This window comes from Phycodurus eques, chromosome 4 (genome assembly GCF_024500275.1).
Source record: "Phycodurus eques isolate BA_2022a chromosome 4, UOR_Pequ_1.1, whole genome shotgun sequence".
In the NCBI taxonomy this organism is placed as follows: Eukaryota; Metazoa; Chordata; class Actinopteri; order Syngnathiformes; family Syngnathidae; genus Phycodurus; species Phycodurus eques.
The window spans coordinates 13112109-13129960 of NC_084528.1; the positions used below are offsets into that span (position 1 = coordinate 13112109).

The following is a 17852-nucleotide window of genomic DNA, read 5'->3' on the forward strand; positions in this document are numbered from 1 at the left end:
TCACTTTGGTGAATGTACGAAACAGAAACTAATGTTATGAAACGTTTCATTATGGAATGAACCAGTGGGGCAAACACGTGTTTCGTCGAAATCTCTTTTTGTTTTGTTTTGGGGGGGGGGGGGGGCTCGTAGGACAGCCCTGTTTACATGTTGGAATGTTATTTTAATGCAAACAAGGATTCGTCGATGCGAATGTGTTTTGGCAGGTAGGAACGTCTTGTTAGAAGCTTGAGTTAGCCACATTCTACTATCACTATTTCTAAATAAGCAGCATCCTCACGAGCGTCTGAGGTTGTCTTATGAGTTATGAAATGCCGGTACGTTAATCTTAAATGTAATCCCTTGTGTGTTCAAGGAAACATGAGCGGTCAACATCGCTCCGCTCCGGCCAATGATAACAGCATTACTCCAATTCAACAGATGGCGGCATCCTGCTCCGGAGCGTTGCTCACTTCTCTGTTTGGTGAGGCAGTCATGGGGAAGTTCGGGCCATTTAAAGGCTTCTGTATACTCCTTTTAAAACACTGTACCTTGTCTTGTCTTTGCTACTAACGATTACTACTTTGTTTACGGGAGACTCATTGAATTGCATTCATCTTTAGTTACCTTTGAACGTCGAGTTATGTGGACATTATATGGACAAACCACAGCCCAATTTTCAAACCTTCACCCTACTTGGAAAATATGATTTGGATCTCTTACTACAAACCCCAACCCAAGATAGAAACTCTAACTTGAAATCCAAACTCAGGCGAGAAACCCTATTTTGAAACACTAACCCTGTATTGACATTTTTTTTTTTTAATATTTCTCACACAGAACCCTAGTAAAGACAAGCGCTGTAGGACATGGATTGATGAATGTTACTTACATTTACACTCGTCTCTTCCCAGTGACACCCTTAGATGTTGTGAAGATCAGACTTCAAGCACAGAAAAATCCTTTCCCTAAAGGTAAATTACATCTTGCAAAGCAACTGTTTGTATTGTTTTTTTTTTAACATTACCCTGATGTGCGTTTTTTTAGGAAAATGCTTTGTCTACTGCAACGGCCTTATGGACCATATTTGTGTGTGTATGAATGGCAACAGGGCTTGGTATAAAGCGCCTGGACACTTCAATGGCACAGCGGTAAATACAAATCATATCGTGGCACATAAAGGTCAGAATCGGATTGTACTAATCTTATGTGCTGCGGCAGGACGCGTTCGTCAACATTGTACGTAATGAAGGAGTCAGGTCCTTATGGAGCGGTCTCCCTCCAACCCTGTGAGTGTGAACCGCTTTTATTCTCAGCGTCATGCAGCACTCAGCCTATTGGGAGATTTATGTTTGTGCAATTTTTTGTCCGCTCCAGTGTGATGGCCGTGCCAGCAACTGTCATCTACTTCACCAGTTATGACCAGCTACGTGCACTACTAAGGGTAAAAATGGGCGAACACGAGCAGTTCGCCCCTATGGTGTCGGGAGGTGTTGCTAGAGGTGAGATTTAACACTTTGAATAATAACAACTTAGATTTATGTAGAGCCTTTCAAGGGACCCAGGGATGCTTAACAATAACAGAATTTACAATAACAATGTTAAGCTCATTCTGTAATGGTCATTTAGCTTGCTTCCCTGGGTTTTTTGTATTTTAGCTCCCCTCTAGTTTTTAATTTAAAAGCATAATCTGAGACAGTGTGACCTTTTAGTTTCTTAAAATCTCGTTTTATAGACCACCTGTTGGCACCTTTTGAAAGCGGCATATAAAAAAAGAAAACCTAAACTTAAAGGAGCCACCCACTTGTAAAAAAAAAAAAATAATAATAATAATAATTATTTTAATTTTAAAAATTAACAAAAATTACATAGGTCATTTTATATACAAACATAAAACTTAAACCTTCACACTTCACAGATGCAGCTTGAAAAGTTCATTTCAGTAGTTCAACTCAAGAAGTGAAACCCATTATGTAGCGTCGTTAAACACATAGGAAAACACTTTCCAGAGGGCCAGTTCATTCCTTATGTCTAAAAATTATTGTCGTTGTTTCTTATGTAATATTAAAATTTCTTTAGATGGTGAATTTGGTAATTTTGGTAGCTAGTAAGCTATAATGCATTGGATTTCAGCGGTTCCACTCCTCTAAATGCTTTCTCTATGTCGGCCAGTGGGCGCGGCCTCGGTGATCAGCCCAATTGAGCTTCTGCGCACCAAGCTGCAGTCCGAGAAACTGTCGTACAGGCAGCTGAGAACCTGCGTGCGCACGGCTGTGGAGGTCGATGGCTGGCTGTCGCTGTGGCGAGGTCTAGGACCCACGTTACTCCGGGATGTGCCCTTCTCTGCAATGTACTGGTACAACTACGAAAGAGGCAAGATGTGGCTGTGCCAACGCTACGGCACCAGAGAGCCCACCTTTCCCATGACCTTCGTGTCCGGCGCCACTTCTGGCACAGTGAGTGTAGTGCACCAGGAATGTGCAGATGACCTTCACTCATTTGTCACACCAAACTCTGCCTTTACAAATGTCATAATATTCAGTTTTGACACTGACAGAAAGGTATTAATTGAACAATACTTACTATTGTGCTTGTCCTATTAGTACCTGTACTGCATTATAGTGAGAGCTCTTTCTAGTGTATTTGCTTCGATAATCCAGAGAGTGCAGTGCTACTTAACTGGAAACTACATTTAAATTCACTTCACATAGTGGAATACTTTATCATGTACTGGCAATTTGTTCAATAATTTCGATGATTATAACTTACAACTAATGAAAGCCTTTTGTACAATATTGTAATATCTTGAGCTCACCTGTATATTTTTGGTATTTCCTTTCAGATTGCATCCATCATAACGTTGCCATTTGATGTGGTCAAAACAAGAAGGCAGGTGGAACTTGGGGAGCTGCAAGCAATGAATTGTAATTATGGCGTAAATATAATGTTTTTCTTTTGAATTGGAAATATTTCCTGATTTCACTCAGAGTTGTTTTTGTGTTGTCAGTATCACACAAGGCATCCTCCACTGTTAGTGTAATGAAGAAGATCGTGTCACAGCAAGGCATCAAAGGCTTGTTTGCAGGTTTGCATCACCTCTGGCCAACACTTTGTCATTCAAAATGGCGTCTTCTCTTCTGACCCGCTTGTGTCCTGGCCAGGTTTCCTCCCTCGGGTTGTCAAAGTGGCGCCGGCCTGCGCCATCATGATCAGCTCCTATGAGTTGGGAAAGAAGTTTTTTCGCAAGCACAACCAGGATCGAGTACTTGGACCTCTGCACACCAGTAACACCTGAAAAATTATGAGTCGGCACCCTCCAACACTAGGCTTAAAAAAGCAGATCTGAGAGATGATTAAAAGTACATTATTATAGTTATTATAAATTCATATTCCATGATGACATGCGGCGGCCTCACAGTTCTGAGGACCCTGGTTCAATCCCCGGCCCCCCCTGTGTGGAGTTTGCATGTTCTCCCCGTGCCTGCGTGGGTTTTCTCCAGGCACTCCGGTTTCCTCCCACATTCCAAAAACATGCATTAATTGGAGACTCTAAATTGCCCGTAGGCATGACTGTGAGTGCGAATGGTTGTTTGTTTGTATGTGCCCTGCGATTGGCTGGCAACCAGTTCAGGGTGTACCCCGCCTCCTGCCCGATGACAGCTGGGATAGGCTCCAGCACGCCCGCGACCCTAGTGAGGAGAAGCGGCTCAGAAAATGGATGGATGGATGATGACATGCTCCTGTTTGTACAATTTGAAATACAATGAGGGGACGAATTCCTGCCATGAACGGCTAAAATCTGTGAATAATTGACACCCCTCCATAAAACAGGGTTGTAATTACGTATAGATGCCACAAAATGGCACCAAAGCATTTAAAACAGAGGATCATTAAGCATCAACATGCTTCTAGCGTATCTACAATCATAAACCAATGATCCATAAATGACTGCATTCAGTAGTTGAATGACACAAAAACACCACGAGGCTCATCAATAGTATTAGCTATTATACTAGCCTAAATAACATGCTAGCACAAACAACTTCAACACAGATGTGTTTATGTTCACTTGGCGTAGGAAGAAGTTTAAAAAAAAAACGTTTTTAGGTCCTACCCCTAATTCTCAGTCCAGATTTGACTTAATAATAATCAAATAGGAAGCTATTCATATACATTATACTCTAGGTGTATATATAAAAAAACTTTACATTACATATTCGTAAACAAATATGCACAAACTTTACACAAACGTTAGTAAATCATTAAACTCACCGGGTGGCATTTACGTACAGTAATAAATGTTAGGGAATATAGGCAAATTGTAACACTACAGTAGATTACACGGGCTATTAGTAGCTGTGCGAGAGAAGCAGAACATGATTTCAGTTTCACTTTTTACTGTCCCCGTGGGTACATTCAAGGACCACTAACAAACTACCACATCTCAACAGCAGATGAAAAAACTTCCAATGTAATAATCCTAACAGCAAAACCACTCCACAAGATGGGTCCAAAGTAACACTTTATTGTTGTAGCCTGAGCACCAAAACAATACAGCAAATAGATTAATTTTTGTGCAAAGAGCAGGATAGGTTCCAAAAGAATTATGTGAATGTTGAAGTGCCAATATGCTGTGGTTCACTATATGTTAAAATCCATTTATGTGTACTTATATTTTCTTAAAACATTTGCATCTGCACTGTGCCTGATGTTTTGGCTAATGCCATAAAAGTGTGTTTGTGTGTCTGTGTGCAGGCGCGCAAATGTATGTTTTCACAAACTTAAAGCGAAGAGTACAGTTGAGTTCAGTTGTATCACAGTCACCGCAAGGCAAAGTAAATTACTGCATTGGAATCGAAATAATTAAAGGGAAAACATCTGATTAAACTGAGGCTAGAGAGCATCAATCATAGTGGTCATGACCTGAGAACAAAATACAGCATTGTGTACGACACTGAAAACAAAGGCACAAAAATACTTGAGAACTAAAGATGTTAAAACTAAGATATCCTAATTAATGAGAGAAGGGCCCATGATGATTCTCCAGAAACAATTAGTGACATTGAGGAGACCATCTCTTCCAGTGTTGGCACCTGATGCATGTCTTTCAATACAAAGCATTCCAGTTAAAGTTACTGTACATCATGTCAGAGAATGCTTCGCTGAGTGCGCTCATTCCAACAGCATGCCGAAACTTCTCAGTGTAAGTGCACTAAGAATGTACATTACTACGAAGAACAACATAATAGTACTCTGAGAATATGGCTGGTTGAGTTGTGCTGTGGGGCCTTATGTGGGGGTGAAGCCCGGGCTGCTGACCTCAGCGGCAGGACTGGCTAGACACTCGTTGGACCTCAGACTGGCCAGAGACCTGAAACTGTTGACCGAGGTGAGAGACCCGCACAGTCCTCGGAGAGACGGCGTCTGCTCTTTTCCTGCATGGCAAAAAAGATAAGGTCAAAACCTGTGGCGGTCCGTGCATTGTATTACCTGGGCCTTCAGTGGTGACTTAATCCACCTCTTATCGCCACCACTATAACATTGCATTTAGAGAAACCATCAATGCTAAACAAAAATGCAATGTAACAGCACGCAACTGTGCCACGTAAATCATCTGGAGCTGTTCAGAATTCATATTTATCTAATAGCATGACAAAAGAAAAATGATTTCAATAAAATGCATCATATTGACCAGAGTTGCTCTTTATTAAATGTGCAAGGTGTCCCAAAATTCACTATACACTTCCTTTGTCAATTTAGTTAAGGTATCATTCGTGATGCCATCAGTATTTGACAACTTAGGGCCTAAGGCTATTTGTACCTTGGTGGGGCCAGTGTGGTTTGGCTTCCAGCGTTAGCGTGTGTGATGGTTCGAGGGACATCTGTGATAGGCTCATGTCCGTAGGCAGATTGTGAAGGCTCTTGCTACAGAACAAACAAAAGATTGGAAAATACAATCACATGAAAATGCCAAACATTTATCAACATTGATCTCTTTTCTCTGCCATAACTTTGGCAGACAACAATGTACTGTCTCTACAAGAAAAAACTGGTTGAAGCCCACTGACATAAAAACTGCTCTGTCACCTTCGGTGGATGCAGTGCAGAAAAGCTAGGCATTTTGGATCAAATATGCTTTTTCAAAGTGGAACAAAATTCGTTTTGTGACGCTGGTTGACTTCGAAGTTGTTATAATTTCAATAAATGTTTTATCTTTTTATAGTTATGTAAAGATACTTACTATAGAAGTATTGTTTTAAAAGGGAGATACTATGACGAATTGCTTGAACAGCAAAGGGAGCGAGCAAAAATCTGTAATTGTCGCCTACCCAAACAGGCTGCCCATCGATGCCACAAGATGGCGGCAAAAGCACTGTTTCCACGAGACAAGGCATTTCAGCATACAGTAGCGATTGGGCACCAAGATGCCACCAGATGGTGCCAAACCAATAGTTATATATTAGAGATGGCTTGGGCCTGAGCACAACAAAAAACAAATACGTGAGTCTTTCAGCAAACAACAGGTGATAGGTTCCCAAGAAATAGATGAGGAAATTCACAAATGACAAACTGTGTAGGTTCACTGTATACAAATAGTTGTGTGTCTGGAATGCCTGCCCGCCCATTAAGTATGAAATTTAACAAATGAGTAAATCTTTAGTTTTCTGCCTATTGACACATTAAAAAAGTGTCTGTGAGTGAGTTATTCTGCACTTCTGCCCCCACTGTTGGGTAACAATGAGGCAAATTTACATAACTACCCGCACAGTGAGTTCCTCCACCCATGATTGGGCAACGTGACTCCTATGCTCTGAGAATCCTATCCAACTTTCTTCCATATACTGTGAATTACTTTTTAAAAAGCAATGAAAAGAATTTCTGTAGGCATGCATTCGAGTAAAACTTGTTTTGATTTGTTGTATTAACTGAATGTTTGTGACTGTATTTTAACCATGTAAAGCAGTTTGTGAATCCTCTGAGAGAAGTGATACATAAATAAAATTGAATTACAGTGGGGTCTTACTCCTATAGTTAAATTAGCCAGTGATGGCTTCATGCACACGCCATTCATTTGGAGAGTGGACACAGAGGGGTGATCATCTTTTGTTCTCGGAGTCTCAGAGCATCCGTGAGTCTCCAATAACACCATACAAAAAAAGTTGTGCTTTTTTTTTTTTTTTTTAACAGAGACTAGAATTGGCATAAAAGTCGCTGAGTTAGCTACAATGAGTAGCTGTTCACTACATTTCATGCCCAAGCTCTGCCTCGGTCATCGTAGTGACGAAAGCCGTACACGGTATCAGCATGAGACAGAACTGCCCCCATAAAACTGCATTTGAACCTTTTGAATCAGACCAGGGAACTCTTAAATTACTCATAACCACGTCACACGAGTAGCAAGAAACTTAAAGACTACATGATACAACAACAACAAGGAAACTGCTAACCCTTCGTAGATGCCTGCCACTTTAAAGGGTAAGACTGCAATTTAAAAATATATTTTTTTTGTCATATTTGTTAAAACAATCATTGTGACTTGTCAATAGAACATGATATGATCTTTTGGGGGGGGGGGGGGGGGGCAAAGCCGTCTCTGGCCACATCTTGTGCCTATAATTTGATATAGGAGAAACCACCGTGACCGAGGAACAACAACCAATCAGAGACAGAAGGTGTGACTTATGAGGTTTCAATCATTTGTCACGCATTCATAGCCTCGTGCTGACCTATCCTGTTACTCCAGAAAAGCACTTTTTTTCTAGTGGAGTGTTACTACAATGCTTATAATTTTTATTTTTTAGACTGTGGGAGACCGCTTTAATAGATAGAATACAGATGAAAGCATAACGGCTACTGACCAGCTAATGGTCAGCTAATGACCAGGATTAAAATGTCCAAATCAAATCTCTGTCATTACTTTGAGAAACTGTGAGTAGATTTACTTTAGTTTGCAGTCATTAATTTATCTTTATAATGTATTGTAAAGTTATGATATTCAATTATTGCCTTACTTAACAGCAATATTAAATTTTACATGAGCTCATCTGTCCATTTTCTATACAGTTTATCCTCATTAGGGTCATGGGTATGCTGGACCCTATCCCATCAGACTTTGGGTGAGAGCCTGGACCGGTCGCCCAGCCAATTGCAGGGCACATATAGACAAACAACCTTTCACATTCACACCTAAGGGACACAGGAAGTCCGGAGCCGGATACGAACCGTACCAAGAAATCGCATGGTCAAATTCTGTGTGGTCCAACCATAATACAGTACAACAAAAATCTCAACATACTCCTCCCACTGTCCAGGGCTCTTCCTGTACAACAGCGCGTCCAAGGCAACGGCGTTGGCGTCCAAAGTGTCAGGAGACGGCCACTGATTGGTCAGGTGGGCTGTCAACTCCTGTCGCGACCGCAAGTCATTGTTCTTCAACACTGTCCTGAACACATGCGACACAACTCATTCACCAAAGGAGAAGTTTAACTGACACCGTGATTGTTCATTATTGCGGTTGCAGTGAGCTACAACTGCAGTGTGTGTCATATGTAATACAGTATTTTGCCCCTCTCATAATTAGAAACACCTACTAGTATATTGCAGTTGTACATACACGAAAGACCAAACTAATGGGCAACATAGGCATGGTGTGGATGGTTGCAGAACTGTATGTTTGCAGAACTGTGCGGGCATCTTCATCACTCTTATAACACAGCTAATAGAATTTTAAGTCACCGTCTACAAATACATGAATCCTGTATAATTATTCTCATACATTGAGTGGGTTAAGCCTTATCAGTCTTTGGCTTGCACTCGTCTGGCCTTGAGTCCTGTTACATTACAATGAATGTGGCTTCATTTGGATTTAATCAGAGTGAGAGAATGCTGCTTCAGCTCCAGAGTCGTGACACAGCTTCAATTGAGGCATTTGGGAACCTACATTGAATTAGTTGTGACACAAGAGCAAGAGGGTTTTTTCGCTAATTCAATAGTTTGATCATGGAGACGTGGACAGACACAGGTACGCACACACACAAAGCCCACAAACTCACAGTTGATCCTGCAGTTCCAAAATGATAAACTCTAGCTGTTCTTTCTCGAGCGAGTGAGCCAAGTGCATGTCCACCAGGCTCTGCTCAAGAGCTTTGTGATGCGACGACGCCTCCGCCAGCTGCGACTCGCGCAGACGCACCAGCTCCTCCAGGTAAGCCTGAATATGAAAACAAGACAATTAGGTTTTATAAGCCCGCTGCTGTCAAAGCAGAGGAAGGGACAATACATTTTTGATTTTGCAATAAATGGTATCAAATACCATTTCTATGATGATAATAATAATAACACCAGGAAAATCTCAGTTTTACAAAAATAAAGCTGTGACACTGTAACTGTGGTAGCTGTACAAGAATCAAATCATAAACAGCAGAGAAAATTTGAATTTTACGAGAAAAAAATTACAATATAACGACAAAGTAATGAATTTTACAAGAACCGTTGGACTGGCACATGAACGTTTTTAATTTTTATGAGGAAAAAAGCTGTTATAAGACTTTACTGTGCATAAAAACCTGTTTGAGAACACATTTGTAATATGAGGAAAACAGTTGTCATTTTAAAAGAATAAAGCTGTAAAATTAAGAGTAGTAATGTAGTAAAAGTAGTAATGTAATGTTATAAGAATACAATTGTAATGTGAAAAAATGATGATATAAGATTAGTTGTAAAAACATCAAGAAAATTTGTTTTACATTTTTATGAGAAAATAGCCGCAATATTACAAGAACAAAATCCTAAATTCACAGGGATACATCTGTAATACACTTTTTTTGTTTTGACTCATAACTTCACAAAGGATACTTTCCCAGTAAAGTCTCTCGCTTTTTAGAGTAGAACTCTCCCCTTTATACTAGTTTCAGCCAGTGGTTTGAATCCCAAAGCTTTGGTTGGAGTTTTCCACACATTTCTAAAATTTGTAATAAGAGGATTTGACAAAAATAGTTACAAGAATGGGGTCATAACTGAGAAGGTTTTTTTTTTTTTTTTTTTTTTTTTGCAAAAATAAATTCTTCGAGTTATTTCCTTGCTTCCCTCACATGCTCATGTAGGTTTCAGTTGGTCTCTTAATGTGTGAGGAGTGTTGTGCTTTTCAGAATTTGCCTATTTCCTGCTTTTTTCTGGGACCCTAGCCTCCATTAATTGCAGTTTTTGTGCTTAGGCCAACGCAAGATCAGGTGATCTCTTGTCAAGGAACTATGTTGAAGTAAATTACAGAGCTTCATTTACACAAAAGTAGTGCTTTGCCGGCAATTATGAAACCTTTTGTGGAGGTGTTAATTATTAGCATATTTTAGGTGAGGAACACTGCACTCGAAACCTTGAAAAAACAAAATTTTGAATAAGTGTCGTTGTTCCTATTGTTACCCCTCGTAATAAAATATCACACTGCATACACCTTTCATGTGTTACTCTTATCTATGCCCGAACACACCTTCTGCTCCAGCGCCATGCGATATTTCTGCTCAAAGCGCTTGCACTTGCTGACCAAGTTGCTCTGCTCGGTGAAGATGGAGGCGGCCGTGGCCATCTTGTCTGGGGTGCTGCTTTCGCTTCCGCTGCTGCCCAGGGTGCGCAATTCCTCCTCATCGCTACTGATGCTGTCTGCGCTGCAATGGGAGAGTGAAGTCCGCTGCGGGTTCAGCCCACATACGGCAACACTGCGCGCAGCGGCCTTCTCACGTACCTCTGAGTGAACTTCAAGTAAGGCGTATAGTCGATGACCGAGGGGCCGCCGACATCTAGACCCTCGCCTTTCAGACAGAAGCTATACAGAGACAAGGCAGGATGAGTTGGGTTACGTCATAACCCATAATGATGATCTAGTGCACCTCCCTGGCCTGTTTTATTGCCACTTCTCTTACCACTCTTTTGTGACTAAGGGCTATATTAATAAATTTCACTTGACTGGACGTGGTTAGTCCTCTCAATACATCACACACTTTAAGAGAAGCAAGCACACAACAATTTTTTTTCCTCATCATGTGTAGGGTTATCTCACATTTTCAAAATTGGTCAAGATGTTTTAAATCGGGAGGTGTGTTCACCCACAATAGGTTGCGCAACCTTACACCTGACTTCTGTGCCTCTAACCTAATCTATTTGACAGTGGGTCTAAAGAAACAAAGCAGAACAGCATCAGTACCTGAAGTCAATGGTGTTGAGTCCAATGAGTGTGTCGGCCAGAAGCCCCGCCTCCTCTCCCAGCATGATCGCCGCATCCTCATAAAACTTCCTGCAATCACACCTTATCGCTGCTTATTTCTAACAGCACAAACTTGGGTGATTGCTAAGACCTTTTTGAACTACAGTGGGTACGGAAAGTATTCAGACCCCCTTAAAATTTTCACTCTTTTTTATATTGCAGCCATTTGCTAAAATAATTTAAGTTCATTTTTTCCACATTAATGTACACACAGCACCCCATATTGACAGAAAAAAACTGAATTTTTGAAATTTGCAGATTTATTAAAAATGAAAAACTGAAATATCACACAGCCATAAGTATTCAGACCCTTTGCTTATTATAGTATTTAGTAGAAGCACCCTTTTGAGCTAATACAGCCATGAGTCTTTTTGAGAATGATGCAACAAGTTTTTCACACCTGGATTTGGGGATCCTCTGCAATTCCTCCTTGCAATTCCTCTCCAATTTTGTCAGGTTGGATGGTGAATGATGGTGGGAAGTCATTTTCAGGTCTTTCCAGAGATGTTGAATTGGGTTTAAGTCAGGGCTCTGGCCGGGCCATTCAAAAACAGTCACGGAGTTGTTCTGAAGCTACTCCTTCGGTATTTTAGCTGTGTGCTTAGGGTCATTGTCTTTTTTGAAGGTGAACCTTCTGCCCCGTCTGAGGTTCTGAGCACTCTGGAGAAGGTTTTCGTCCAGGATATCCCTGTACTTGGCCGCATTCATCTTTTCTTCGATTGCAACCAGTCATCCTGTCCCTGCAGTTGAAAAACACCTCCACAACATGATGCTGCCACCACCATGTTTCACTGTTGGGACTGTATTGGACAGGTGATGAGGAGTGCCTGTTTTCTCCACACATACCGCTTAGAATTAAGGCCAAAAAGTTCTATCATGGTCTCATCGGACCAGAGAATCTTATTTCTCACCATCTTGGAGTTCTTCAGGTATTTTTTAGCAAAATCCATGCGGGCTTTCATGTGTCTTGCTTGCACTGAGGAGAGGCTTCCGTCGGGCCACTCTGCCATAAAGCTCCGACTGGTGGTCTGCAGTGATGGTTGACTTTCTAGAACTTTCTCCCATCTCCCGACTGCATCTCTGGAGCTCAGCCACAGTGATGTTTGGGTTCTTCTTTACCTCTCTCACCAAGGCTCATTTCCCCCAATTGCTCAGTTTGGCCAGATGGCCAGCTCTAGGAAGGGTTCTGATCATCCCAAACGTCTTCCATTTCAGGATTATGGAGGCCACTGTGCTCTTAGGAACCTAAACTGCAGCATAATTTTTTTTGTAACCTTGGCCAGATCTGTGCCTTGCCACAATTCTGTCTCTGAGCTTTGACCTCATGATTCTCATTCGCTCTGACAAGCACTGTGAGCTGTAAGGTTTTATATATCCCCTGTCTATATAGCACTGTGAGCTGTAAGGTTTTATATATCCCCTGTCTATATAAAACCTTACAGCTCACAGTGGCTTTCATAATCAAGTCAAAATTATTTTTTTATAGTAATTAATTACAAGTCAAATTATCCATCCATTTTCTGAGCCGCTTCTCCTCACTAGGGTCGCGGGCATGCTGGAGCCTATCCCAGCTGTCATCGGGCAGGAGGCGGGGTACACCCTGAACTGGCTGCCAGCCAATCGCAGGGCACATAGAAACAAACAACCATTTACACTCACAGTCACACCTACGGGCAATTTAGAGTCTCCAATTAATGCATGTTTTTGGGATGTGGGAGGAAACCGGAGTGCCCGGAGAAAACCCACGCAGGCACGGGGAGAACATGCAAACTCCACACAGGCGGGGACGGGGATTGAACCCCGCACCTCAGAACTGTGAGGCTGACGCTCTAACCAGTCGGCCACCGTGCCGCTCAAGTCCAATTAGTATAATAAAACACTGCTGGACTCCAATGAAGGTGTAGAACCATTTTAAGGATGGACAACACCCGAGTTAAATATGAGTGTCACAGCAAGGGGTCTGAATACTTATGGCTGTGTGATATTTCAGTTTTTCTTTTTTAATAAATCACCAAGAATTTCAACAATTGGGTTTTTTTCTGTCAATATGGGGTGCTGTGTGTACATTAATGAGGGGAAAAAATGAACTTAAATGATTTTAACAAATGGCGGCAATATAACAAAGAGTGAAAGTTTTAAGGGGGTCTGAAAACTTTCCGTACTCACTGTATGTGCAACACCTACTGCTTGCAACATTAGGTAGACTTGCACAATTAATGGGATCCAATACAAGAGCTGAACAAAAAATTATGTTGCTATAAAAACAATAATACTTCGAGGCTTAGTTCCACCCTCCTGCAAACTATAGACAAAATCTAAAAACATATTGTGAAATGAACACCTTTCTGACAGTGTCAATATTGGTTCAGGCTGATTTTTTTCTTTTTTTATAAGGCTTGAAGCGTGTATAATTGTGGGCTGTGAGTGCTCAAGTTACACACTCAAACCTGGTAGTTCTAAGGTCCCTGAGAGCGGACGAGATGTATTCAGACAATCTCTTCTCCATAAGAACCACTCTGATCCAAGCTCGACCCTGGTGAGGCAAGAAAAAAAGATTGTGGGAGATGATTATTTTATTCCTGGCAATTGCTTCTCAAAATCTTTTGCCGAAGAGCTAAAAAATTAGGTTAGAACAGCAAAGGTAACTTTTTGTCGGTATAATTTCCAGGCTCCATGAATCACATTACTGTCTATTTATTGTATATCGGAACAGAATCCGATCACTTACATAATTTAATTTATATGAAGGAATATTTGAACTAGTGACTTAAAAAAATGAGAAGAAAAGTTATGTTATGTGAGGAGCGTTATATTATAGTGCGAGAAAAGAAGATGTTTCCAGAATAAGAGTCTTTGGGTTTCTTGAAAGTAATTATATGAATCTAAGGCAGCGGTGATTTATAAAGTTGTAATATTAGGAGAAAAGTCAATGTTATGAGAATAAAGTTGTAATATTACAAAAAAAGTGTTAATGTTATAATAATAACATTAACACTAATGATGAATAATTAATACAAAATATGTAATGTCACAAAACTAGTAATAAAATGAGAACAAATTGTAACGTTACAAGCAATTTGTAATGTTAAAAGAATAAAGCCATAAACATTACGAGAATAAAGTTATAATGTTACAAGAAAAAAACAATGTTACATGATTAACAAGAAAAAAAGTCTAAGGGCTCTATTTTCATAAACTGCACAATGCTCTGTTGAAAATGGTGGCATATGTTGGTTTTCGTGCAAGTGCCAGGCTCGCTGCCGTGTTTGCGAATTTGGCAGACCGACCTGCGTCAAGATGGGCATACTGACGCAATAAGGGTGTGTCCTTTGGTAAAACGGTTTACAGATAATTTGATTTAGAAAAAATAAAGTGGATATGCAAATGCAGCAGACTATCCATAATTTCCATTAAAAACCCAAGTTAAAGTTAACACTGCGAATAGGTGAATTCACAAACAATAAACAGCATGTATGAAGGGGGATTACTCTTAAAACATTTTTGTTGCTTTATTTTGTTTTCTCAGTGTGGCCCTAATACTCCTTGGAAATTTCATACTTGACTCAGTTTTACGTCTCATGTGATGACCATTGTGTTCAATGGTCATCACATGAGTTGTCAGTCACAAGACTTTATATATCATATCTCCCTTCTTTGTTTTTAATACTTCCCCTCTCATTTCCACTTTTATATCCCTAATATGACAACAAATGTGGCTGACTGGTTAGAGTGTCAGCCTCACAGTTCTGAGGACCCGGGTTCAATCCCCGGCCCCGCCTGTGTGGAGTTTGCATGTTCTCCCGTGCCCGTAGGTGTGACTGTGACTGTGAGTGCGAATGGTTGTTTGTTTGTATGTGCCCTGCGATTGGCTGGCAACCAGTTCAGGGTGTACCCCGCCTCCTGCCCGATGACAGGTGGGATAGGCTCCAGCACGCCCGCGACCCTAGTGAGGAGAAGCGGCTCAGAAAATGAATGGATGGATGACAACAAATGTTGATGAGTGACGAATCTGCTGACACTCAATCATCTGTTATATGGCCTGATAGCAAAGCCACAGGAATAATAAACAAATTTTTATTGTGTTACTCGAGGTACACATTGAAAAGGTTGGGTTTCACGCTTGTAAGTACATAAAATGGTATCATAAATCAGAACATTTTTTTAACAATCATTGCCAACCTTAAGTCCTAAGAGACCACACGCATGAGGTCTAACACGATAGTGTTGCATCTATTGTTTGTTTTTGTCCTATCGGGTAAAACTGGTTTGTGTCCTTAGCCAATCTTTCCTGGCTGACCTCTCTTTATTTGCTTCTAAGAGGATAATGCAAAGTAGGCTAAAAATGCCTCATTATGGGCCCTTTTGGCTCGAAGTTGAGTCTCACCTTAGCTTTGGATGACCGCACATTCTCCATACACTCGATGCTTCGGATGCAATTATGAGGGACTTTACCACAGGCAGCTTTGATGAAATCCCAGAAACTCCGAGGACTCTCGTAGCCAAACCACATTGTCTGACCTGAGAGAGAAACACACAGGAGTGGATGTTTGTAAAAATGTGATCCTGCTTTTCACCTAATGGTTTTTTTTTTGGGTGTGTTATTTTTTTAAACCTTTCAGTCGATGGTTGAGGATATGCTCCAAGATAGACACAAAGTTGACCAACTCTGCAGATGAGTCGTCCATGCTCTCGAAACAGGAGCGGTCCAGGAGAGTCTTCACTGAAAACCTGGAGGCAAAGTGAGTGGAGCATTAACAAGACATCAGTAATCAGAGATTTTATCTGGTCACACACAAAACATGTGAATGGAGATTTAGACTTGGAAATGTTGGCTTTCACTCCAGCTTCCATTCCAAAAACATGCATGTTAAGTTCATTCAAGACTATTATTGTCCATTACAGGAGGTGTGAATGTAAAAGTTTGTTTGTCTATATGTGTTCTGTGATTTGCTGGCGAACAGCCCAGGTTGTACCCCGCCTCTTCCCCAAAGTCAGCCGGGATAAGCCCCAGCTCACCTGCGATGGTAATGAGGAACAGCGCTATAGAAAATGGATAGAAGGTGGCTTTTGTCTCAATAACACAGCTGGTGTCTTCCCTCCCCAGTTGCAATAAACTGGCTCTGTCTAATCAGATTGCACCTAATTAGGTAAGAGAGAGGGTTGATGGACTACGCAGTGTTGCATGTGTGTGTGTGTGCACAAGTTGTTTGTAGACCTTTTACATCAACTAGATGATCTCTTCCCTCTCTCTCGCTTCCGCTGCCTAGCAGCAGTGTTTGCAATGCACAAAAACACACTCACAAATGTCATCTAGTTTCCATTGAGACCACCGACCGTTACATGAGTCAAAACCTTAAGCGCCTACTTGCATGTAATATGTCGTTTCCTTCAACATGTCATTGTTTGTTTCTATGTGCCCTGCGATTGGCTGGCAACCGGTTCAGGGTGTACCCCGCCTCCTGCCCGATGACAGCTGGGATAGGCTCCAGCACTCCCGCGACCCTAGTGAGGAGAAGCGGCTCAGAAAATGGATGGATGGATGGAATGTGGGCTGAAGATGGACTAGCCATAGAAAACCCACACGAGCAAAGGGATATGGAAAGACAGAGATGTTCCAATAGTGATTTGAAGTCAGATCTTCTGACTGTGAGGCAAACGTGCTAACGCTATACCACATGCTGATGAGTACATACTGTACAACTACAGGACACAACAATTATGAATTCAACCAATATCTATAAACCACCAATAGGTAACAGCACCGCTTTCCATTAGGTGACTGTTATGCATCTTCAAAAGGGTAAAAGGCTGAGCAGTTTTGCTTTATTTTTGTTTTAACTTTTTTTTTTTTTTTTTTTTTAAATCTCTCTTTATACTTACAGTCAAGAATGTTACAATGTGGCTGAAATATTTCCATTCCATATCCCAGCTGACTTTGTGTGACGTGGGACTGGTCACCAGTCAATGCCAGGACACATACAGACAACCATTCACACCTATGGAAAAAAAAATAAAAAATGCCAAAAGTATCCCGAGAAAACCAACACAAACATCGGGAGAAAACGCTGACCCTCAGAACTGTCAGGCAAGACATGCTAACCACTAGGACACTGTGATGCCTTCACAACAGAAGAGGTTCACTTTATTTCAGAACAACGCATTGAATGAGACATCTGCCACAAAAAAAAAAATCACATGAGGTGTGATGATGGTAGATGCAGGTGTGTGTCAAGCTCGTGTGGTTTTGATTGTAGCATGATGATGATGGTGGTGGCGGCGGCGATGATGATGATGATGACGATGAGAAGGAGGATGGTCATGTTGGCTACCTACCGGCACACGGTGAGCAGGTTCCTCCTCTCCACCGCCGTGCTCCTCCCCATTGCCCGCTTGCGGCTGAAGTGCAACCCCGCGCCGAGGGACGCCATCTCCGGCTCGAGGCCAGCCTGCCTGCCTGCCGGAGGCCGTGCGCACAACACCGAGCAGTCAGCTTCTCTCCGGGTGAGGGTCACTGTGCTAGTGGTCTCTTGTTCCCCTACGTCACACTGCATGGATGGAAGGGGGCTCGGCCCGGAAGTAGTATCAAGATACACTCTTGGGGGAACGACGCCATTTC

At 41.5% G+C, this 17852-nt stretch overlaps 2 protein-coding genes across 3 annotated transcripts; one reads left to right on the top strand and one right to left on the bottom strand.

Annotated features, from left to right (window-relative positions):
• The first annotated feature begins 97 nt into the window (after nt 1-97).
• Nucleotides 98-5670, top strand: slc25a40 (solute carrier family 25 member 40). Its single transcript, XM_061674021.1, has 10 exons — nt 98-206; nt 356-463; nt 894-953; nt 1027-1130; nt 1201-1268; nt 1357-1481; nt 2152-2435; nt 2822-2903; nt 2987-3064; nt 3141-5670. The coding sequence occupies exons 1-10, from the start codon at nt 167-169 to the stop codon at nt 3272-3274; spliced, it is 1083 nt and encodes a 360-aa protein (XP_061530005.1). The 5' UTR covers nt 98-166; the 3' UTR covers nt 3275-5670.
• rundc3b (RUN domain containing 3b) lies at nt 5184-17769 on the bottom strand. 2 transcript variants are annotated; one of them, XM_061674020.1, is made up of 11 exons: nt 17570-17769; nt 15849-15964; nt 15621-15754; nt 13684-13769; nt 11177-11278; nt 10718-10798; nt 10466-10640; nt 9033-9190; nt 8276-8422; nt 5801-5904; nt 5184-5414 (listed from the first exon to the last, which is right to left on the bottom strand). In XM_061674020.1, the coding sequence occupies exons 1-11, from the start codon at nt 17662-17664 to the stop codon at nt 5269-5271; spliced, it is 1344 nt and encodes a 447-aa protein (XP_061530004.1). In that variant the 5' UTR covers nt 17665-17769; the 3' UTR covers nt 5184-5268. The 2 variants fall into 2 exon arrangements, with proteins under 2 accessions (XP_061530004.1, XP_061530003.1); XM_061674019.1 differs by lacking the exon at nt 11177-11278 and having other exon boundaries at nt 17570-17743.
• Between the last annotated feature and the right edge of the window lie 83 nt (nt 17770-17852).

What these genes read in the sequence shown, in the direction of transcription:
- slc25a40 (XM_061674021.1), top strand. Translation starts at nt 167, where the DNA reads ATGCAAACAAGGATTCGTCGATGCGAATGTGTTTTGGCAG. An exon ending in GAAAAATCCTTTCCCTAAAG is followed by an intron (nt 954 to 1,026) that starts GTAAATTACATC and finishes GCGTTTTTTTAG; the next exon opens with GAAAATGCTTTGTCTACTGC. An exon ending in CATCAAAGGCTTGTTTGCAG is followed by an intron (nt 3,065 to 3,140) that starts GTTTGCATCACC and finishes TGTCCTGGCCAG; the next exon opens with GTTTCCTCCCTCGGGTTGTC.
- rundc3b (XM_061674020.1), bottom strand. Translation starts at nt 17,664, where the DNA reads ATGGCGTCCCTCGGCGCGGGGTTGCACTTCAGCCGCAAGCGGGCAATG. An exon ending in CCTCAACCATCGACTGAAAG is followed by an intron (nt 15,755 to 15,848) that starts GTTTAAAAAAAT and finishes TTTCTCTCTCAG; the next exon opens with GTCAGACAATGTGGTTTGGC. An exon ending in AGGGACCTTAGAACTACCAG is followed by an intron (nt 11,279 to 13,683) that starts GTTTGAGTGTGT and finishes AGCAGCGATAAG; the next exon opens with GTGTGATTGCAGGAAGTTTT.